Below are 23,978 nucleotides of genomic sequence, written 5' to 3'. Positions count from 1 at the left end.
GAAGAACATAGGATAGTTTACCTCTCAGATCTGTGGAGAAGGAAGGAATTTGTGTCCAAAGAAGAACCAGAACTCATTACTGAACACCAAACAGATAATTTTGATTATATTAAGTTAGAAAGGTTTTGTATAAATAAAACTAATGCAGACACGATTAGAAGGGAAGCAATAAATTGGGAAAATATTTTTACATTTAAGAGATCTCATTTCTAAAGTATATAGAGAATTGACTCAAATTTATAAAAATTCAAGCCATTCTCCCATTGATAAATGGTCAAAGGATATGAACAGACAATTTTCAGATAAAAAATTGAAACCATTTCTAGTTATATGAAAAATTGCTTTAAATCACTATTGATCAGAGAAGTGCAAATTAAGACAACTCTGAGATTCCACCACACACTTCTCATATTGGCAAAGATGACAGGAAAAGATAATGATGAATGTTGGAAGGGATATGGGGAAATTGGGACACCAATACATTATTGGTGAAATTTTGAATGGATTCAGCCATTCTGGAGAGCAATTTGGAACTATGCTCAAAAGGTTATCAAACTATGCATACCCTTTGATCCAGTAGTGTTTCTAATGGGATTATATTCTAAAGAGATCTTTTTTTTTTTTTAAATAATTGTAACTTTTTATTGACAGAACCCATGTCAGGGTAATTTTTTTACAACACTATCCCTTGCACTTACTTCTGTTCCGATTTTTCCCCTCCCTCCCTCCACCCCCTCCCCCAGATGGCAAGCAGTCCTATACATGTTAAATATGTTACAGTATATCCTAGATACAATATATGTGTACAGAACTAAACAGTTCTCTTGTTGCACAGGAAGAATTGGATTCAGAAGGTAAAAATAACCGAGGAAGAAAAACAAAAATGCAAGCAGTTTACATTCATTTCCCAGTGTTTTTTCTTTGGGTGTAGCTGCTTCTGTCCATCCTTGATTAATTGAAACTGAGTTAGTTCTTCTCTTTGTCAAAGAAATCCATTTCCATCAGAATACATCCCCATATGTTGAAGTATATAATGATCTCCTGCTTCTGCTCGCATCAGTTCATTTAAGTCTCTCCAAGCCTCTCTGTATTCAAACTGCTGGTCATTTCTTATAGAACAATAATATTCCATGACATTCATATACCACAATTTACCCAACCATTCTCCAGTTGATGGGCATCCACTCAGTTTCCAGTTTCTGGCCACTACAAACAGGGCTGCCACAAACATTTTGGCACATACAGGTCCCTTTCCCTTCTTTAGTATTTCTTTGGGGTATAAGCCCAGTAGAAACACTGCTGGATCAAAGGGTATGCACACTTTGATAACTTTTTGGGCATAATTCCAGATTGTTCTCCAGAATGGTTGGATTCGTTCACAACTCCACCAACAATGCATCAATGTCCCAGTTTTCCCGCATCCCCTCCAACATTCATCATTATTTTTTCCTGTCATCTTAGCCAATCTGACAGGTGTGTAGTGGTATCTCAGAGTTGTCTTAATTTGCATTTCTCTGATCAATAGTGGTTTGGAACACTCTTTCATATGAGTGGAAATAGTTTCAGTTTCATCATCTGAAAATTGTCTGTTCATATCTAAAGAGATCTTAAAGGAGGGAAAGGGACCCACATGTGCAAAAATGTTTGTGGCAGCCCTGTTTGTAATGGCAAGACAATGGAAACTAAGTGGATGCCTATCAATTGGAGAATGGCTGAATAAGTTATGGTATATGGATATAATAGAATATTATTGCTCTATAAGAAATTATCAGCAGGATGATTTTTAGAGAAGTCTGAAGAGAGTTACATGAACTGATGTTAAGTGAAATGAGCAGAACAGGATTTCATTGTACACAGCAATGGCAAGATTATACAATGGTCACTTCTAAAGAATGTGGCTCTTCTCAACAACAAGATGATTTAGGCCAGTTCCAATAATCTTGTGATGAACAGAGACATCTATACTCAGAGAGAGGACTGTGGGAACTGAGTGTGGATCACAACATAACATTTTCACTTCTTTTGTTGTTTGCTTGAATTTTATTTCTCATTTTTTTTTCCTTTTTGATCTGATTCTTCTTGGGCAGTAAGATAATTGGATAAATATGTATGCCTATATTAGATTTACATATATTTTTACTATGTTTAACATATTTTGGGTTATTTCCCATCTAGGAGAGGGGTGGGGGAAAGGAGAGGAAATTGAAACACAAGGTTTTTCAAGGGTTAATAGTGAAAAATTATCCTTACATATGTTTTGAAAATAAAAAGTTTCAATAAAAAATAAGAATAGCTGATCACAATATCTTCAAATAGCCCCCATCACCTTCTTTGGTTTTCTTTTCCTCCTTCTAAAGAAGCCCACCTGTTTTTAACCACAGTGAGAGGCAATGGAGTACAATGGAAAGAAAGCCAGATTGAGAGTCACAGCACTTAGGTTCACATACACGCTCTGCATCTGTATGACCATGGGCACTCAACCCTCCCTGTCTTATACCTCAGTTTCCCCACCTATAAAATAAAGGCATGACAAAAATAATCAGTAACTATAGTAATCTAGCATTTGATAAATCCCACAACTTCAGCTTCTGAGACAAGAACTCATTATTTCATAAAAATTGCTGGGGGAAATTGGAAAATAATATGTCAGAAACTTAGCATAGACCTACATCTCATACTCCATATCAAATTAAGCTCAAAATGGATACATGATTTAGGCCTAAAGGGTGATACCATAAGCAAATTAAGAGAGCAAGGGACAGTTTACCTATCAGATCTTTGGAAAAGAGAGGAATTTATCACCAAATAATATGAAATGCAAAATAGATAACTTTTATTATATTAAGTTAAAAAGTTTTTGCATAAACAAAACCAAGATTAAAAGGGAAGTACAAAGCTGAGGGAAAAAATTTACTACCTGTGTTCTGATAAAGGTCTCATTTCTAAAATATATAAAGTGTCAAATTTATAAGAATGCAATTTTCAGATGATGAAATTAAAGCCATCTATAATCATATGAAAATACTCTAAATCATTATTTATTGGAGAAATGCAAATTAAAACAATTTTGAGGTATCACCTCACACCTCTCACGTTGGCTAAAATGATAGGAAAAGATAATGATAAAATTTGAAAGCAATGTGGGAAAACTAGGACACGAATACATTATTGGTGAAGTTCATTGGAAATAATCCTATCATTCTGAAGGGCAATTTAGAGCTATGCCCAAAGAGCTATAAAACTATACATACCCTTTGATGCAATAGTTCACTACAGGTCTGTATCCCAAGGAAATCATAAGGGAAGGAAAAGGATCCACATATGCAAAAATGTTTGTAGCAGTTCCTTTTGTGGTAGCAAAGAATTGGAAAGTGAGTAGATGGCCATCAATTGGGGAATGATTGAAATTAAGGTATATGAAAGTAATGGAATATTATTGTTCTACAAAAATGATGAATAAGATGATTTTAGAAAGGCCCAGAAAGATTTACATGAAGTAATATTAAGTAAAAGATGTAGAACCAGGAATACACCATGCAGAAAACAGCAAGACTGTGAAGTGATCAACTATGAAAGGCTTGGTTCTTCTCAGTGATTCAATGATCCAAGACAATTCCAATAAACTTTGGATAGAAAACACTGTCTGCATCCAGAGAGAAAACTATAAAGACCGAATATAAATCAACACATGGTATATTCATCTTTTCCCCTTTTCTTCTGTTTTTTATTCATCTCATGTTATTTCCCTTTTGTTCTGATTTTTCTCTCCCAACATGATTCATAAAGAAATGTGTATTTTTTTAAAATTATGTTCATGTATAATCAGAAAAAAGGAAACAACAAAAAGGGGGGGAATGAAAATAGAAAAAAATAAAATAAAGAGAATTTTACTAGATTTCATCACTATGGTCTTATTAATGTTTTGTTTAAATAAGGCACTTCAGGAAGGCTATGTAAAACAAGAAATTATGTTTTCATTAACTTGATATGATGAAGAATAGAAACTATATTAAATGTACCTGGGTTAAAAACTGATATACCTTTCCAAGAAAACATTCTAATGAGAAAAAAGAAAAGGGAAGAATACATAGTAAAAATCCTCTAGTTCTTAGTTTAAATGATTCCTGGTTGCTTGGAATATGATGCATTTTTTTCCTGCTTACCTTTTTCTAAACAACACAGAGGAAGAGACAAAGACAGAAATAGAGACAGAGGCAGAAAGTGGGAGACAGAGACAGAGAGATAGAATCACAGAGAGATATAGATATAAATATAGATATATAAATATAGACATAAATATGTAGAGAGAGAAAGAGGTGGAGGGAGGCAGAGGGAGAGTGAGAGAGTCCAGTTGGTCCTAATTAGTAATATCTTTTCATATAATCCCTCTTTCCATCACTTCTGAACCACAGTGATAGGCAGGTATTTCTATTAGGGATAAGGGATGCTACCTCTGCTGGTGGTTCAGTCATAGTGATTATGGCTTCTAAACTTCACATTCAATTTATTAATCCTCTCCTTTTTTTCCTATTATATAGTTTAGTCATCTTCCCCCTGAGATCTACTTTAGCAACATTCCAGAAATGTTGTTATAGTGATAAAGCATTACTATTTTCTTTCACGTAATTATTAATTGCTTCTGTGTTTTGTTTTTTGATCTATTCATTATTTAAGGTTTAAATATTAAATCTCCATTTTGGTCTGGATCTATTGTTTGTGCTTCCTGAAGTTATTGGGTTTATTTCAATTTTTTTCAAATGTTTTCCTCATTCTGCTTACTTCACTTTATATCAGATTATATAAATATAAATCTTGTTCTTTTCCGAACTCATTATGTAAACTGCTTCTTACAACAGAGCAATACTACATTCTACTCATGATTTCTCACTTAGAGAATAATGTTATTTATAATGTGTTTATTGATATCTCCCCTCTCCCCAGTGTTCCTTCTCTCCCTCCCTTCTCATATAACAAACAGTATCTTGAAAACCAAAACATGAAAAGAGGGAAAAATCAGCAAAATAGATGCATATGTAAAAAGACCAACAAATTATTGTAGTGGGTCAAGCTTGTATATCTTCTACCTTTACAAAGTGGTGGCATGGTAGTACCCTCTCATATATCTTTTCTCAAGTCATGCTTGTTCTTCAAACTTTCAAAACATTCACTTTTCATTTGTATTTGTGTATGTGTGCAGCCATGGTTGTTCCTCCCATTTTCATCATTGTTGTCATTGCATATATAGTTTTCCTGGTATTGTTTATTTCATTCTACATCAGTTCACTTAGATTTTTCCATGCTTTTCTGTGTTCATTATCTTTCTTATTTAATCCATTGAAATGTAATATTCCCTCACACTCATGAACCACACTCAGTTTAGCCATTTTTCAATTGATAAACATCTACTTTGTTTCTAATACTTTGTCATCAAAAGAATACTTCTATAAATATTTTGGCATATATGGGGAATGTCTTCTAATCAGTGGCCTCCTTGGGATATAAGCTGAGTAATGAAATTGCTGAGTCAAAGTGTATGGACATATTAACCACTTTATTTGCATAATTCTAATTTGTTTCTAAAATAGTTGTATGTATTTCCAGCTCCACTAACAATACAGTAGTATTCCTATCTTCCTACAACCTCTCCAATGCTGATGATTGGCACCTTTTGTCATCTTTGCCAGTTTTCAGAGTTTGAGATGAAATCTCAGCCTACTTTTTATGTTCATTTCTTTTATTAATGATTTAGTGCATTCTTTCTGCAATAGTCTTCAAATTAGATTCCCTGTTTCAAGTCTCTGCTTACTGAAGTACATTCTCTATAAAGATGCCCAAGTAATTTTCTTAAAGTGAAAATCTTACTATGTCACACACAGATCCCCAAATACTCTCATTAACATTCAGTTAATTAACATTAACATTCTATGTCCAAATAAAAACTTCTCTGCTTTGCAGTTCAAGCCTTTCATAATTTGGACCCTTCCTCCATTTCTTGTCTTTTTTAACATCTCTGTACTATACTCCACACATTCTATAATTCTGCCATTCTGAGCTACTTGGTGTAAAATGATTCATCTCTTTGTCTTTGCAGAGATTTTTCCCCCAGTCTGAAATGTTTTCCCTCCTCATCTTTAGCTCTCAGAATCCTTTGTTTCTTTCAAGACTTAGTTCAGTTGCCAACTCTTCAAGAGGCTTTTCCTGACCTATTCAGCTTTTAGATAAAGCCTTCCCCTACAGCTGCTTGCATTTTTATTGACCTATTTGTGTACCTGCCAGCTTCTAAATTTGAATATAACATATTTGAGGGCAGGGACTGGTTTTGTTTTTCTTTGTAGTTCTTGTATTTATACATAAATTATATTACACAAGTAATTAAAGTTTATTGATAGAACCATTAATACAAGAGAGCATATCTAGCATTTACATTGTTTCTAGGTCCTAAATATTTCAAGAAGAAAGTACCATTACAATTTTTTGATGTCCCATTACTATTAAAAACACTAAGAGAGTGTAGGAATAAATGGAATTTTCCTTAACATGATAGTAGCATCTATTTGAAACCATCATAAAACCATTATATGTAATATAATAAACTAAATTAACTAAACCATTCTCAATGGTTTTCTCAATAAACTAAAACCATTCTCAATAAAATGAGAGGTGAAACAAGGTTGCCCATTATCACTATTACTATTCAATATTGTATTAGAAAGTTTAGTTTTAGCAATCAGAGAAGAAAAAGAAATTAAAGGAATTAGAATAGGTAATTAGAAAACCAAAATTGATATCACTCTTTGCAGGTGATATGATGATATATCTAGAGAATGCTATAGGATCAACTAAAAATCTATTAGAAACAATTCACAACATTAGCAAAGTTGCAGGATACAAAATAAATCCACCTAAATCATCAGCATTTTATATGTTGCCAACAAAGTCCAGCAGCAAGAGACACAAAGAGAAATTCCATTTAAAATAACTTTAAATAATATAAAATATTTTGGAGTCTACTTGCTGAGACAAAGTCAGGAATACAATTACAAAACAGTTTCCACACAAATAAAGTCAAATCTAAACAAGTGAAAAAATATCAAATGCTCATGAGTAGGCTAAGCTAACATAATAAAATGACAATGTTATCTAAATTAATCTACTTATTCAGTGCCATACAAATCAAAGTCCCAAGAAATTATTTTACAGAGCTAGAAAAAATAACAACAAACTTCTTCTAGAAGAACAAAAGATCAAGAATTTCAAGGGAATTAATGAAAAAATGCAAATGATGATGGCCTAGTTATATCAGACCTAAAACTATATTATAAAGCAGTGGTCATCAAAACCATTTGGTACTGGTTAAGAAATAGAATAGTTGATCAGTGGAATAGGTTAGGTTCATAAGACACAATAGTCAATGGCAACAGTAATGTCATGTTTAATAAACTCCAAGACCCCAGCTTCTGGGATAAGAACTCATTATATGACAAAAATTGCTGGGAAAATTGGAAATTGGTATGGCAGAAACTAGGTATTGACCCACATCTAACACCCCATACCAAGATAAGGTCAAATATGGGTTTATGATTTAGATATAAACAGTGATACTATAAGTAAATTAGAAAAACAAGGGGTGGTCTACCTCTCAAATCTGTGGAGAAAGAAGAATTTGTGGCCAAAGAAGAACTAGAGTATATTTTGGAATTCAAAATGGATAATTTTAATTATATTAAATTAAAAAGTTTTTTGTGAAAACAAAACCAGTACAGACAAGATTAGAAGAGAAACAATTAACTGGGGAAGAAATTTACATTCAAGGGTTCTAATAAAGGCCTTATTTCTAAAATATATGGAGAATTGCCTCAACTTTATAAAAATTCAAGCCATTCTCCCATTAACAAATGGTTAAAGGATACAAACAGACAATTTTCAGATGAAAAAATTAAAAACATTTATAGTCATATAAAAAAGGCTCTAAATCACTATTGATCAGAGAAATACAAATTAAGACAACTCTGAGATACCACTACACACCTCTCAGACTATCTAAGATGACAGAAAAAGATAATGATGAATGTTGCAAGGGTTATGAGAAAACTGAGACGCTAATATATTGTTGGTGGAGTTGTGAACTGATCCAACCATTTTGGAGAACAATTTGGAACTATGCTCAAAAGGTTATCAAACTGTGCATACCCTTTGATCCACCAGTGTCTCTACTGGGCCTGTATTCCAAAAGGATCATAAAAAAGGGGAAAGGATCCACACGAGCAAAAATATTTGTAGCAGTCCTTTTTGTAGTGTCAAGAAACTGGAAACTGAGTGGATGCCTATCAGTTGGAGAATGGCTGAATAAATTATAATATAAGAATGTTATAGAATATGATTATTCTTTTTCTCCCTTTTTGTGTATGAGGCAATTGGGATTAAGCGACTTGCCCACTCTCATACAGCTGGTAAGTATTAAATGTATGAGGCCATATTTGAACTCAGGTCCTCCTGACTCCAGAGTCAGAGTTCTATCCACTGCAATATCTAGCTGCCCTGAATATTATTATTCTATAACAAATGATTAGCAAGATGATTTCAGAGAGGTCTGGAGAAACTTACATGAATCGATGTTAAGTGAAGTGAGTAGAACCAGAATATTGCACACAGCAACAACATTATGTGACTATCAATTCTGATGGATGTGGCTCTTTTCAATAGCAAGGTGATTCAGGTCAGTTCCAATGGTCTTGTGAGGAAGAGAACCATTTTCACCCAGAGGACCGTGGGGACTAAGTGTGGATCACAACATAGTATTTTCACTTTTTTTGTTGTTTGCTTACATTTTGTTTTCTTTCTCATTTTTTTCCTTTTTGATCATGATAATTGTGGAAATATGTGTAGAAGAATTGCACATGTTTAACATGTATTGGATTATTTGCCATCTAGGGAAGGCAGTGAGGGGGAGGGAAAAATTTGGAATAGAAGGTTTTGCAAGAGTGAATGTTGAAAATTCTCTATGTATAAGTTTTGAAAATAAAAAACTTTGATTAAAAAAAAGGAAATCCCCAAGTGGGGTCATGAAGATTCAAAGTCAACTGAAAATGATTGGACTTTCTTCAACTGTTGAGACTTTGGAGCAATCATAGAATTGTGAATTTTTTTTTTTTTTTTTACATTTTATAAACTAAAAAAGTATTTGAGAGTACAATATGTAAACATATATATGTGTGTATATATATATAAATACATATACATATATATCTGTCTCTTTGATATAATTTTCTTTATAAAGATATGTTTTTTTAAAAATAAATATAACTTTTTTTATTGACAGAGCCCATGCCTGGCTAATTTTTTACAACATTATCCCTTGCACTCACTTATGTTCCGACTTGTCCCCTCCCTCCCTCCACACCCTCCCCCAGATGGCAAGCAGTCCTATACATGTTAAATATGTTACAGTATATCCTAGATACAATATATGTGTACAGAACTAAACAGTTCTCTTGTTGCACAGGAAGAATTGGATTCAGAAGGTAAAAATAACCGAGGAAGAAAAACAAAAATGCAAGCAGTTTACATTCATTTCCCAGTGTACTTTCTTTGGGTGTAGCTGCTTCTGTCCATCATTGATCAATTGAAACTGCGTTAGATCTTCTCTTTGTCAAAGAAATCCACTTCCATCAGAATATATCCTCATACAGTATCATTGTTGAAGTATTTATAAAGATATGTTAAATATAGTCTTTTTTCAGGGTTGTTTGTTTGTTTTAAACATGAACCTATTCTTAAACATAATAAAAGTTGTTTTAAATTTCTGTTGTTTCTATATTGTGATAGATTTATTTCAGCAGTACTAATCTACACATAATCTCCAAGAAGAGATATTTCTCTCATGGCAAATTCAGTGAAACACAAGGGAACAGGCAATAAGTTTTCAAATACTGGGGTTTCCACTTAGGAAACTCTTGTGTGTACAAGTTTGAATTTACCTTGGAAATCTTGAATGGAAAACTCAAAGTAAATTCCTAAGAAATGGACAAGTTACATAGAAATTAAAGGGAATTCTCTTGGGATTCATCTGCTCCCAACAATCATTTAGTTCTTCACTTCCTAGTGTGATTTATTGCTTTCTCTTATGTTACCTCATATTCCCAAAATCCTAAAATCTTTGCTTACAAAATTGATGATTTCATAGATAAGATTAACCAGCCCAAACAAAGAAGTTTGGCAGCCTAGATTTTAGAAATAAAAATAAATGTCTGCATCCTTCTACATGTTCCTTAATAGAGATAAGGTAAATATTCTAATGAATTAGAGTCTATGAGAAGCTGAAAGCTAAAACATTGTTCAGAGATTACATCGTTTCTGTTCAAAAAGGAAAAGTAGCTGAGCAATTTTGGGTTCTTCATCCCACACTAGCCTTTTAGGAAACTGCCACTCTCCTCACATCCCTCCAGCTCCCACTTACTGCTCTGACACTGACAAGCTTCTATACTCTCCAAAGAGAAAGAAGAGCATGAGTTAGATGCAGAGTAGAGGAGGCTCAGCATGCCTATGTCCACCCATCCTGACGCTTCTGCTGCTAGTCAAGAATGGCATCTCAGGAGTGTAATTAGGAAAAGATAAGTTCTTGGCAGCCCTAATCATTGCATGGAAATGAACTGGCGACAAAAATCACTCAGTTAGACAGCATTGACTGTTAAGCATAATGGGCAAATGGTATGGTAATTTTTTAAAAAATTAATTATTTTCTATTTGCTCTATATAATACTAATACATAGGTATCTTGGATAATGCTCAGTTACTGTCACTTAACAATTCTTAATAATGTAAGACATAGAGGAAAAAACAAATTTGCCCAAAATTGAAAAGCCTTTATATGACAAGGTCAACAACAAGAATAATTTTTGATGGGGAAAAGTCTGTTTTCCAAGACATGTAGGGAATGAACACAAATTCCAAGGCTAAGAGCCTTTCACAGTAGGTAACATGGTAAATGGAAATGAATAGTTTTCAGGTTTGTTCCAAATCATTAACCAAGAGAAATTGAAATTAAACAACACTGAGATTTCACCTCTTTCCCAGCAACCCTCCCAAGATGGGAACACATCAAAATGGTTTATGTGGAAAGGACTAAACAAAGACAAGAAGACTGATACTCTATTTGTGGAGCTGTGAACTGGTACAATTATGAAAAATCATTTAGAATTAGGCTCAAAAGTGTCAATATCTACATACCCTTTGATCTTGAGATCTCACTGCTTAACACATATGTCAGGGATGTCAAAGATGGGGGAAATCTCAGATATGCATACATATCAAAATATTAATTAAAAACACATTGTGACAGCAAAAAAAGTAGTATGTGAGTGTCCAGCTAGTGAGAAAGGGCTTAAGCAAAATGTAATTATGTTGCAGCAAAGAAAAAACAAAAATAAGAAATTCAGAGAAATATGGAAAGACTTACATGAACTGATACAGAATTGTAAACAGAACCAGGAAAGAAACACACTCCAAACTGCAAAATGAAGGCTTGGGTGGAATGATGCTAAAGATTATGTAATTATACATAATTATAAATATGTGGCCAAGCTTGGCCACAGAGAAAAGAAAGTAAAAATTTCATGGAAGAAGTGGAGACACTATTGGTATGTATTATTGAATATACTGTTGGATATATGTGATTAAAGTCATGATTATTTTGTAACTCTTGAGTAAAATTTTTATGAGAGAAGGCCAGTGGAAATAGGGTATATATTAAGTGATGAAAATAACATAAACACAAAAGGTATTACTAAAACTTTAATTTTTTAAAAGTACAATGGAGGGACAGATAGTTGGTATAGTGGATAGAGCACCAGTCCTGAAGTCAGGAGCACCTGAGTTCAAATCTGACCTTCTACATTTAATACTTCCTGGATGTGTGATGCTAAGTGACTTCACTTAATCCCAATTGCCTCAGCAAAAAAAAAAAAAAAAAAAATTTACAATGGAGAGGGACATGATAGGCAATCAGAGGCTGCAGCAGATCATCAAAGAACTGAACAGAAGTGATAGAAGAAAAGTAATCAGAGAGGTGTATGATCAGAATGAGGTGGACCAAGCATACAGGGAAAGCTAAGGATTTCTGAGCAGATGCCTGGTAGGGCTATTGGTATTCATGTAATGTCAAAAAAATGAACAAAAGGCACATAGGATGATATGATAAGGATGGGTGGTAATCTTGATCTCTGGAGACATTTCACATTTTGACAGATTCTCCACATCCCAAGTGTTAAAAGTTTCCTCCTTCTCTTCCCCACTTTGTCTCCATGTAAATAAGCACCAGTCAATTCTCAGCCTTCTAATTATTGGGATGAAGGCTTGTGGGACAAAAATGAAAAAAAAAATCGGAAAAGTGGATGGAGGGGTCATTGGGGAAAGGCAAAAGAGTCCAAATACCGATACAGGCAAGAAGCTATTCCAGGGAACCTCCTGGAGATCTACAAACAAATAAGGAGTTTTCAAATGTGAGAGGGAGGCTGACAGGGAAGGCAACAACTCCAAGGGACACATTTTCAGGGATCAGCTCAGGAGCCCTGCAAAGTATGAAAAACAGACATATAAGAGTTTACGTGTGGGTCTGAAGCCCTAAGCAGAATCACATCTTCCCACTAAGGGCCCCCAATCTCTTCTTAGATTCAGGCTCCACAGGATTGAAACTGTACCTATGAGAATCCAGATCCTACCTGATAGAAAGATCTTACCTGATGGTTGTGAATCCGATTTCCTGGGAAAGGAAGGAAAATAGACATACACATATTTGTAAATCTGAAAGTCATAGAAGCAAAGGACAGCAAGATTCTTAGCATTGTGGGACAGGAGGCTCCTAACACTGCTTAGTCCAGTACCTGACACCATAGAGGAAGCACTTAATTGATGCTTTATCCATCCATCTACAATTGTATGAGTGTATGGGGGGAAGGGAAATCACAGAAAGTAGAGGTTGAAGACTAGAATCTGAGACTCCTTCCATGATTGGCTCTATTAGCAAATTGTCTTCCCTAAGGACCTTGAACCCTGGAATTTGGCTCCTCACCACTTTCTCTAAGTTCTTGGGGGTAAGAGCATAAGCCAGAGTCAGATCAACCCTTCTTCTCTGACCTGGAATCAGATTTATGACACAATCCAATATTCTCTCTACCTTGGAAAAGATCATAAAGAAGAAAAAGGGCTTCAGGGCTTTCCTCAGAGTTTCTCACCTTTCCAACTTCTCTTGTGGACAATGAGACCAACTCCAAAGAAGATCAAACCCAGAATGATGCCCCCAACTCCACTCAGCATGTTTCTCTGGGCAGATTCAGACTGGGCTTCTGAAAATAAAGATCCAAAGATCAAAATTTTCTTTCCCTTAGCCAGCCTCCCTGATGGGAGCCTGAGAAGCTAAATCCTGCCTAAGAAAGGAAGCACCAAAAGTGCAACGGGCCTTTAGAATTCAGAAAGTGAAAGCTCCTCAGGGGACACTAACATCTATCCATCACAATGCCCAGCTCCTCTACCCCAGGGAAAAGACCTCTATGGTGATCACAGGGTCCCAGAGGGAGGCCAGCTCCCAAGGCTAGAGCCAAGGTGGAGCCCGACAAAGTTCTAAGTGTCCATAACTCTCAATTTTGCACTGCTATTAGGGGGCTGAACTGGGGAAAGCAAGCATAATACCACATGGGGCTTATATTAGCTCAGGGAAGAAGAAAAAAGGGCACAGAACACACACTGAGTGAACTCAGAGCTAGCTGCATGTCCTGAGCAATGTGAGCACTGGAGGGTGAGGGAGCTCTGTCTCACTCCAGTCCAAGATGATGGGTCTCTGAAGGCTGGAGTGCTCCACTTGGCAGGTGTAGACATCTCCACTCTTAGGGATCATTTCCAGTATCACCTGTAACTGATAGGTCCAGTCCCCATTGCTGATTAAGCCTGTGGACACCACCCCAGTCATCTCTTCCTGCCCATTCAGGAACCACCGGACCTCGATGTCCCCAGGATAGAAACCGCTAACAGAGCAGACAAGCAGGTTGTGGTGTCCCAAGGGAGCTATCTTTGATGGATACACAATCACTTCAGGCTCAACTAAGAAGAAACAAGAAAGATCTTGAGTGAAGAAGCCAGAGCAGGTCTTCCTAGTCCAACTCCCACTTCTATCACCTGATTCATAAGCAGGTTTAGGTCTCCTCTTATCCCAGGTAAACATTCAAGCTCCTTCTGAGACTAGAAATCTGAGCTAGCAGAAAGTAGACCTGGGAGTCCATGGTGTTGAATTATCACAGTCCAGGCTCATCAGGTTTCAGTGGTGTGAGAAAAAAATCAGCTGACAAGTTTTCTTCTAGAAAATAGATTCTTTGTAGTGGATTATTTCCAAAAATAGATCATAGGTGGAAATAATAAACTAGTTTAAGAAAGAATTCCAGCTCAAATATTCAGAGATGCAATAAATCTACAGAAGCAGTTTTGAATCAGGATACCTGTGGGTAACATTTAGGCACAGGAGAAACTTCACTAAAGCTTGTTGTTTCAAATAGGTTTTTGGATGATTCTCTAAGTATATCATCATATCATCTACAAATAGTGATAGTTTTATTTCCTCATTGCCTATTCTGATTTCTTTGTTTTCTTTTCCTATTGCCAAAATCAACATTTCTAGTACAATAAAGAATAACAGTGGTGATAATGAGTATCTTTGCTTCATCCCTAGTCTTATTGGGAATGGTCCAGCTTCTCTCCATTACATAATGCTTGTTGATAATTTTAGATAGATGCTACTTATTATTTTAAGGAAATTTTAAGGAATTTTTATTCCTATGTTATCTAGTGTTTTTTAAGAGGAATGTGTTCTGTATTTTGTCAAAAAGGTTTTTCTGCATCTTTTGAAATTATCATATGATTTTTGTTAATTTTGTTATTGATATGGTCAATTATGCTAATAGTTTTTCTGATATTGAATCAGCCCTGCATACCTGATATAAATCCCACTTGGTCATAGTGTATTATCCTGCTAATAAATAGTTGTAATCTCTTTGCTAATATTTTATTTAAAATTTTAGCATTGGTATTCATTAGTGAGAGTGATCTGTAATTTTCTTTCTCTGATTTGTCTTTTCCTGGTTTAGGTATTAGTACTATATTTGAGTCATAGAAGGAATTTGACACTATTGTTCTTTACCTATTTTTCAAAATAGTTTACATAGTATCAGAATTAATTTAATTAATTAAACAATTTTTTATTTAATTTGTTTAATTGTTTAATTAAACAATTAAATATTTGGTAGAATTCATTTGTAAATCCATTTGGCCCTGGAGATTTTTTTCTTAGGGAGTTCATTGATGGCTTGTTCAATTTCTTTTTCTAAAATGGGGCTATATAAGTAATTTATTTCTTCTTCTATTAATCTGGACAATTATGCTTTTGTAAATTTTCATCCATTTTAATTAGATTGTCAGACTTACTGGCAAACCATTGGACAAAATAAATCCTAAATATTGTTTTAATTTCTTTTTTGTTGGTGGCAAGTTCATTCTTTTCATTTTTAATGCTGGTAATATTTTTCCAATCAGACTAACCAAAGGTTTATCTATGTTGGGGGTTTTTTTCATAAAAGCAACTCTTAGTTTTATTAATTAGTTCAATAGTTTTCTTAATTTCAATTTTATTAATCTCTCCTTTGACTTTCAGAATTTCTAATTTGTGTTTAATTGGGGGTTTTGAATTTGTTCTCTTTCTAGCTTTTTTAGTTGTATGCCCAATTTGTTGATCTTTCTCTACTTTATTCATATAACCATTTAGAGATTTTTGTTTTTAGAGATTTTTTTGCTTTTCCAATGAGGTATGTGATATTTTTTCTTTTTTTCCACCCTTTTTAGAGTTTTTTGACTGATTCTTAATGTTTCACAGAGTCATTAGCTTTCAATTACCCAATTTTAGTTTATAAAGTATTATTTTCTTCAGTTAGCCTGTCAACCTCCTTTCCCATTGACTAATTTTAGTTCAATGACATTGTTTTGTTCAAGTTTTGTCCTTGCTTTTCCAACCTGTTGACTTTTTCTTCCATACTTCTCATTTATTTTCCAAATTTTTCTTCTACTTCTCTTATTTGACGTTAAAATAGTCTTTGAGGCTCTTCCAAGAGGGTTCTTTGGGCTTGAGACCAATTCATATTCCCCTTTAGGGTTTCACATGTAGCTATTTTGTCCTCTGCTGAGTTGATGCTTTGATCTTCCCTGTCACAAAAGTAATTTGCTATAGTCAAGGTTCTTTTTTGCTTCTTGGGCATTCCCCCCCCTCCTATTTCATGGCTTTTAAAGTTGAATTCTGCTTCTGGGGTATAGAGAGAAGCCATCCTAATGATCTTATGTGACTTTGAGCACAGTAGCCTCTGATGTTTGGCAACTTTCTCATTTCACTGAGATAGTCCAACTTAATCCTGCCTGTTGTCTGCTTTCCTGGTCTGGCAATTTGTCTTCAGTGTTGGGGCTAGAGGCTCCACAACTGGTCTGCTATGATAATGAACTGCTGTGCTAGGACTTGGTTGCTGATCTGTGCTGTGGCTAAGACCCTCTCATTTGCTTACCTGAATGATATTTGTACTGAGTTGCACTTCCCTTTCACCCAAGTGAGACTGACTTTTTCTATAGTATTTCAAGCAATTGTTTTAGTCTGTCTCTTTGTAGGTTCTGTTGCTCCAGAATCCGTTAGAGGCTTAATTTCAAGTTGTTTCCAGGAGAAACTGGGGAAAACTCAAACAAAACCCTTGCTTCCTATGCCATCTTGGCTCCTCCTTCATCCCTCCTTCTTTCTCCTGCCATCAAAATTACTTTCCTCCATTCTTCTCCCTTCTTCTTTAACCCTCTTTGTCCTGAATCTCTCCCCACTCTCATCTCCCTTTCCTGCTCATTCATTCTTAGTCGCATCCCTTCCCCCTTCCTTATTTCTTCCAATCCATCTTCTCCTACTCTCTCCATACCTGGTCCCCCCTTGCCTCTGCCCTGTTCTGGGGGCTCCTATCTCTGTATCTGCTCCCATGCTCCCCCTTTTCTCTCTTTCCCACCTTCCTACTTCCCATCACAACTTCCTCCCTTCTCTCTTCTCCTTCTGTGCTCCCTTCCAGCCCCTTTTCTTCTCTTCCCTTCCTGCTCTGCCCTGTCCTCAGGATTCCTATTCTACTCTCACTCAATCCTCTCTCTCTGGATCTTTGCTGGGCTATTCAGGTCCCTCTTTCCCTTACCAGGGATACATACTCACCACTCCTGGGCAACAAGAAAGGCTCAATAACCTGGTAGTTATGTCTGCACAAAGTGTCCACCCGGGCCCGTAAGTCATCTAGAATCTCCTTATGGTTGTTCCAGTATTCAGCCTCTGGTCGGCCCAGCTCCATCACTGCAGCATACTTCCCCACATTGCTGTCAAAGTGCACATATTCCTTCTGGTTGTACATGTGTCTCTCCACATACTGCACATGCTCCATCCCATTCACAAAGTAACACTCGCACTTTGACTGTTTTGTGAAGTGTTCTGTGGAGGGAAGGTACATGGGGGGATGAGTTAGTTGTAATGGACAGCCCTGCCCTTGAATCCATGACCAAAATGTAGACTGACCAAAAGAACACGGCCAACAATAATTTGTCCTTCCTGTATATGCTCAGATCCATCCCCTTTGACATCCAGAGAAAGAAAGTTACTTTCCCAAGGTCTTACAACAAATTTAGCATGAAAAAAAGACTAGAACCTGAACCTTCAGGTCCCAGGGAGGAACTGTCTGTCTGCTGTGTCATAGCTGCCTCTCATCTACATTAGTCTGGTGCAAACATTCTCAGGAAACTTTACCCAACAATCACCCTGAGTCCTCCTCACTCAGCTTGAACCTAGTCTCTGATCCTTATCTGTTCATGGTATCTTTGTTCCTTTCCAGGCCCTCTGCAGAAACCCAGGCAAGTGAAAGACCCTCATCACACTGCTGTAATCCTGAAGGTCACTCCCTTCTCTCCCTTTTGATCAGGAGGCAATAAATCAAATCAATATCACCCTCACTACTGAAAAGGGCATGACAATCTGCTGTGCTATGTTTGACTATGTTCATAATTTCTGTGACTGCTGGACCAGGTTCCCTCCCTCAGTTACCCCTCCTGGGTATGTCTTATATCCTCCTCTTCCTTCTCCACTTCCTCTTCCTCCTCCCCCTTCTTTTAGAATAAAAGATCCTCAATGGCAAGGGATGACTTTTTTATATATAAACTTTTTATATATAAACTAGCCTTTATCACAGTGCCTGAAACTTAGTAGACATTTAATAATGCTTAATTATTGTCTATCCCCAAAATGACAAAATAACTTAGAAAGTGTAAGTCTGACCATTAACTAATCTCCTCAAGAAGCTGTAATGGTTCCTTATGGACTGTTGGAGATATTCTAAAACCCTAACCTTGGCATTTACAGCCCTCCCCAGTCTGATCCCAGCTTACCTTTCCAGCATCTCCTATTATTCCCTCTTACACAATTTACCTTTTAGTCAAACTGGCCCACTTGGCACTCACCAAATTCAGTATTTCCTCTCTCACCACCACACATGTAAACAGCCTCTATACCTGGCATGCTCTCTGTCCCATCCCACCCCCAACTCGTTGATTCCTTATTTCTTTTATACTTAACTGTATTTAGGTCTTTGTATGTGGCTGTACTTTTCCAAAGAGAGTCAGCCAATTAACAAATATTTATCAAGTGCTAATTATGTGCCAGGCATCCTGCTAGATGTTGGGCATACAAATATAAAGAATGTAACAAACCTCAGTTTTACTATTTATATGAGAGAGGCAAGTGTCCACGGACATAAATAGTATGAATACAAATGAGTAGAAGATAGGGATGGAGAGAAAATATTGGCATTTCAGGGGATCAAGAAAGACTTTGCTTGCAAAGTAGTGCTTGAGCTGGACCTTAAAAGAAGAGAGGATCCATGAGGCAGAGACAAGAAGGGAATTTATTCCAGGAATAGAAAATGGCCTAGGCAAAAGATCAAAAATGAAAGATGGGAGTAGTGTGTGAAGAAAGGGCCAGTTTGAGCAGATCACAGAGTACAGAAAGAGGAGGATTATCATATAAAATAGGATTAGAGGAAGATTATGAAGGAATAAACAGAGAAAGTTAGAACTGTTCACAAAAGCAATAGGGACCCATTGCTGTCTATTGAGGAGAAGAGTAATTTAGATTTGCCTTTGAGGAAAAAAACATTTTTAGCTCTGAAATTGATGAGAGTAAAATTCTGTTTGATCTGAGACAGCCCTGTAAACTTATGTAAAATCACCAACAAAAAAGTTATACAAACTCAAATGGTCTTACATCCTCTGGAAACGGGAAGATGAGTCTACAGAAAATGTCTCCTTTCATATACAAACTCAAATGATCTTGCATACAGAATGTCAATTCTTAGACTCATGTATAAAATAGGTCTTCAGAAAATGGCTCTTTACAAAATTACTTCTCTCTTGAGAATGATATTGCCCACCAAGGAAGTCTTTCTCTTGGTGTCTCTTTAACAATAAAAGCTTTTTTACCACAGCCTTTGAGTTTAGCGAATTTCCTTCATTTCCAACTCGCACCTTGGAGAACAAGGAAACCCTCACCCATTCCTGCCACACCTCTCCTTTGTTACCCTGCCATCATCAAAATGAACAAAGACAGGGAGAATGGTTTGGAGGTCATCCTAATCTGGGTTAGAGGTGTTAAGGGTTTATTCATATAATGACCACTTGAGAAGAAAGAGTTGTATGTTGGAGAATATTGATTAGTTTAGCAAATGTTAAAGTTAAATAAGGATTACCCAGGACCTAGCAGCTTCCATCTTAAAGGATCTTAAAGAGGGAGGACTCCTTGAGGGAAGTAGTGGTCTGAAGCAAAATACTGGAGAGGAGGGAAAAGGGGAAAGGAAAGAGAAAAGCATAACTTGGGGCAAATAAGATGGCAGGAAATACAGAATTAGCTGTTTTAACTGTGAATGTGAATGGGATGAACTCTCCCATAAAACAGAAGCAGATAGTAGATTGGATTAAAAGCCAGAATCCTATAATATGTTTACAAGAAATACTTTTAAAGCAGTGATACATACAGAATGAAGGTAAAGGACTACAGCAGAATATATTACACTTCAGGTGAATTAAAAAAAGTAGGGGTAGCAATCCTGATCTCAGATCAAGCAAAAGCAAAAATAGACCTAATTAAAAGAGATAAGGAAGGAAACTATATCTTGCTAAAGGGTACCATAGATAATGAAGAAATATCAATACTAAAAATATATGCACCAAGTGGTATACCATCCAAATTCCTAGAGGACAAGTTGAGAGCCGTAAGACAAAATAAATAGCAATAATAGTGAGGAATCTCAACCTTGCTCTCTCAGAACTTGATAAATCAAACTACAAAATAAATAAGAAATAAGTTAAGGAGGCAAATAGAATGCTAAAAAAGTTAGGTATAATAGAACTTTAGAGAAAATTGAATAGAGACTGAAAGGAGTACACTATTTTTCTTAGCAGTTCATGGAACCTATATAAAATTGAACATATATTAGGGCATAAAGAATAAACTCAAAATCAAACTCAGAAAGGCAGAAATAGTAAATGCAATTTTTTTCAGCTCATTATGCAATAAAAATTACATTCAATAAAAGTCCAGGGGAAAAGAGACCAAAAATCAACCCATAAAGAATGAATGGGTGAAACAACAAATCATAAACACAATCAATAATTTCATCCAAGAGAATGTCAAAAATGAGAAAACATACCAGAATTTATGGGATGCAGCCAAAGTGGTAATAAGGGGAAATTTTATATCTCTAGATGCATACTTACGTAAAATAGAGAAAGAGAAGATCAATGAATTGAGCTTGAAACTAAAAAAGCTAGAAAAAAAAAATAAAATCCCCAATTAAATATCAAACTTGAAATTCTAAAACATAAAAGGGGAGATTAATAAGATTGAAAATAAAAAACTATTGAATTAATAAATAAAACTAAGAGTTAATTATATGAAAAAACAGCAAAATAAATAAAACTTTAGTTAATTTGATTAGAAAAAGGAAAGAGAAAAATCAAATTGTTAGCCTCAAAAATGAAAAGGGAGAATTTTCCACCAATGAAGAGGAAATTAGAGCAATAATTAGGAGTTATTTTGCCCATATTTTTGCAATAAATTTGATAGCCTAAGTGAAACAGAGGAATACCTACAAAAATATAGATTGCCCAAATTAACAGAAGAGGAAATAAATTATTTAAATAGTCTGATTTTAGAAAAAGAAATAGAACAAGCTATTAATCAACTCCCTAAGAAAAAATCTCCAAGACCAAATGGATTTACATGTGAATTATACCAAACATTTAAAGAACAATTAATTCTAAGAGTATACAAACTATTTGAAAAAAATAGGGAAAGAAGGACTTCTATCAAATTCTTTTTATGACACAGATATGGTACTGATAGTTAAAGCAGGTAGGATGGAAACAGAGAAAGAAAATTATAGATCAATTTCTCTAATAAATATAGATGCAAAAATCTTAAATAAAATATTAACAAAAAGATTACAGAAAGTCATCCCCAGGATAACACACCATGATCAAGTAGGATTTATACCAGGAATGCAGGGCTGGTTCAACATCAGGAAAACTATTAGCATAATTAGCTATATAAATAATCAAACTAATAAAAACCATATGATCACCTCAATAGATACAGAAAAAGCATTTTATAAAATCCAATATCCATTCCTATTAAAAACCCTAGAGAGTATAGGAATAAATTGACTTTTCCTTAAAATAATCAGTAGCATCTATTTAAAACCATCAGCAAGCATCATATGTAATGGGGATAAAATAGAACCATTTCCAATAAGATCAGGGGTGAAATAAAGTTGCCCACTATCACCATTACTATTCAATATTATATTAGAAATGTTAGCTTTGGCAATAAGAGGAGAAAAAGAGATTAAAGGAATTAGAGTTGGTAATGAGGAAACCAAATTATCATGCTTTGCAGATGATATGGTATACTTAGAGAACCCTAGAGAATCAACTAAAAAACTACTAGAAACAATTCACAACTTTAGCAAAATTGCAGGATACAAAATAAATCCATATAAATCATCAGCACTTTTATACATCACCAACAAAGTCCAACAGCAAGAGAAACAAAGAAATTCCATTAAAAATAACTGTCCATAGTATAAAATATTTGGGAATCTATCTGCCAAGGGAAAGTCAGGAGCTATATGAACACAACTACAAAACACTTTCTACACAAATAGAGTCAGATCTAAACAACTGGAAAAATATTAGGTGTTCTTGGATAGGTCAAAGGAATATAATAAAAATGACAATAAATTAATCTATTTATTTAGTGCTATACCAAACAAACTCACAAGAAATTATTTTACAGAGCTAGAAAAGATAATAACAAAATTCATCTGGAAGAACAAAAGGTCAAGAATTTCAAAGGAATTAATGAAAAAAAAATACAAATGAAAGTGGCCTAGCTATATCAGATATAAAACTACATTATAAATCAGCAATCATCAAAACCATTTGGTACTGCCTAAGAAAGAGAGTAGTCAATCAATGGGATAGGTTAGGTTCACAGGACAAATTAGTCAATGACTATAGTAATCTAGTGTTTGACAAACCCAAAGACCCCAGCTTTTGGAATAAGAACTCACCATGTGAAAAAAAATTGCTGGGAAAATTGGAAACTAGTATGGCAGAAATTAAATATTGACCCACACCTAACACCATATACCAAGGTAAGGTCAAAATGGGTTTATGATCTAGACATAAAAATGATATTATGAACAAATTAGAAGAACAAAAGCCTCTCAGATCTGTGAAGGAGGAAGAAATTTGTGACCAAAGAAGAACTGGAGATCATTATTAATCACAAAATAGATAATTTTGATTATAGTAAGTTAAAAGGATTTTGTACAAATGAATGCAGACAAGATTAGAAGGGAAGCAATAAAGTGGAAAAACATTTTTACATTCAAGGGCTCTGATAAAGGCCTTATTTTCTTTTTTTTTTAATTATTATTATAACTTTTTATTGACAGAACATATGCCTGGGTGATTTTTTACAACATTATCCCTTGCATTCAATTCTGTTCCGATTTTTCCCTTCCCTCCCTCCACCCCTTCCCCTAGACGGCAAGCAGTCTAAATATAGTATATCCTAGATACAATATATGTGTGCAGAACCAAATAGTTTTCTTGTTGCACAGGGAGAATTGGATTCAAAAGGTAAAAATAACCTGGGAAGAAAAACAAAAATGCAAACAATTTACATTCATTTCCCAGTGTTCCTTCTCTGGGTATCGCTGCTTCTGTCCAGCATTGATCAATTGAAACAGAATTAGATCTTCTCTTTGTCAAAGAAATCCACTTCCATCAGAATACATCCTCATATAGTATCGTTGTTGAAGCATATAATAATCTCTTGTGACTCAATTCTGGAGGTAGTTCAGTTCCTTTTCTATCTGGTTATGAGTAGAGTCCATTTTTTCTCTTGTGAGAAAATTGTATTTAATTGTGGAAATTGAAAAAAACATTATTTCACTCTTTGCAAATAGTGTTTCATAGCTGGAAATCTGGACAGCCCTGATGTTAGAAAACTAACATCATAGAAGGCAAATTGTCAGCCTAGAAAAGCAGGCAGCAATAGGCAGGGCTACCTCAGCACAGTGAGAAAGTCTTTAAATACCTGTGGCCCAGTGTTAAAAGCCAGTGATAACATTCAAGAAGCTTGGGATGGCAGAGCTCAATTTTAAAAGCCATAAAATAACCCACGCACCCCCCTCCAAAAAAAATGAGCAAAAAACAAAAAGGAATCTTGGCCATGAAAAACCACTATGGTGACAAGAAAAATAAAAAAATCAACTTAGAAAAGGACAAAATGTTTACATGTGAAGCCTCAAAGAGACATATGAATTGGG

General features: G+C 35.2%; 1 protein-coding gene across 1 annotated transcript in view; it reads right to left on the bottom strand.

The window, feature by feature from the left end:
• Nucleotides 1-9,641: 9,641 nt before the first annotated feature.
• The window catches only part of LOC100918744 (H-2 class II histocompatibility antigen, E-S beta chain), a 28,177-nt gene continuing 13,840 nt past the window's right edge, over nt 9,642-23,978 (bottom strand). The window contains exons 2-6 of the mRNA XM_031964850.1: nt 17,258-17,527; nt 13,810-14,091; nt 13,230-13,340; nt 12,735-12,757; nt 9,642-12,566 (exon numbers count right to left, since the gene is read on the bottom strand). Coding sequence (XP_031820710.1) covers nt 12,558-12,566; nt 12,735-12,757; nt 13,230-13,340; nt 13,810-14,091; nt 17,258-17,527 — 695 coding nt within the window. The 3' untranslated portion in view covers nt 9,642-12,557. The remainder of the gene's footprint in view (nt 12,567-12,734; nt 12,758-13,229; nt 13,341-13,809; nt 14,092-17,257; nt 17,528-23,978) is intronic.

This window comes from Sarcophilus harrisii, chromosome 4 (genome assembly GCF_902635505.1).
Source record: "Sarcophilus harrisii chromosome 4, mSarHar1.11, whole genome shotgun sequence".
In the NCBI taxonomy this organism is placed as follows: domain Eukaryota; kingdom Metazoa; phylum Chordata; class Mammalia; order Dasyuromorphia; family Dasyuridae; genus Sarcophilus; species Sarcophilus harrisii.
The sequence above is the reverse complement of the archived record's forward strand: the minus strand, read 5'-3'. Positions and strand labels throughout refer to the sequence as shown.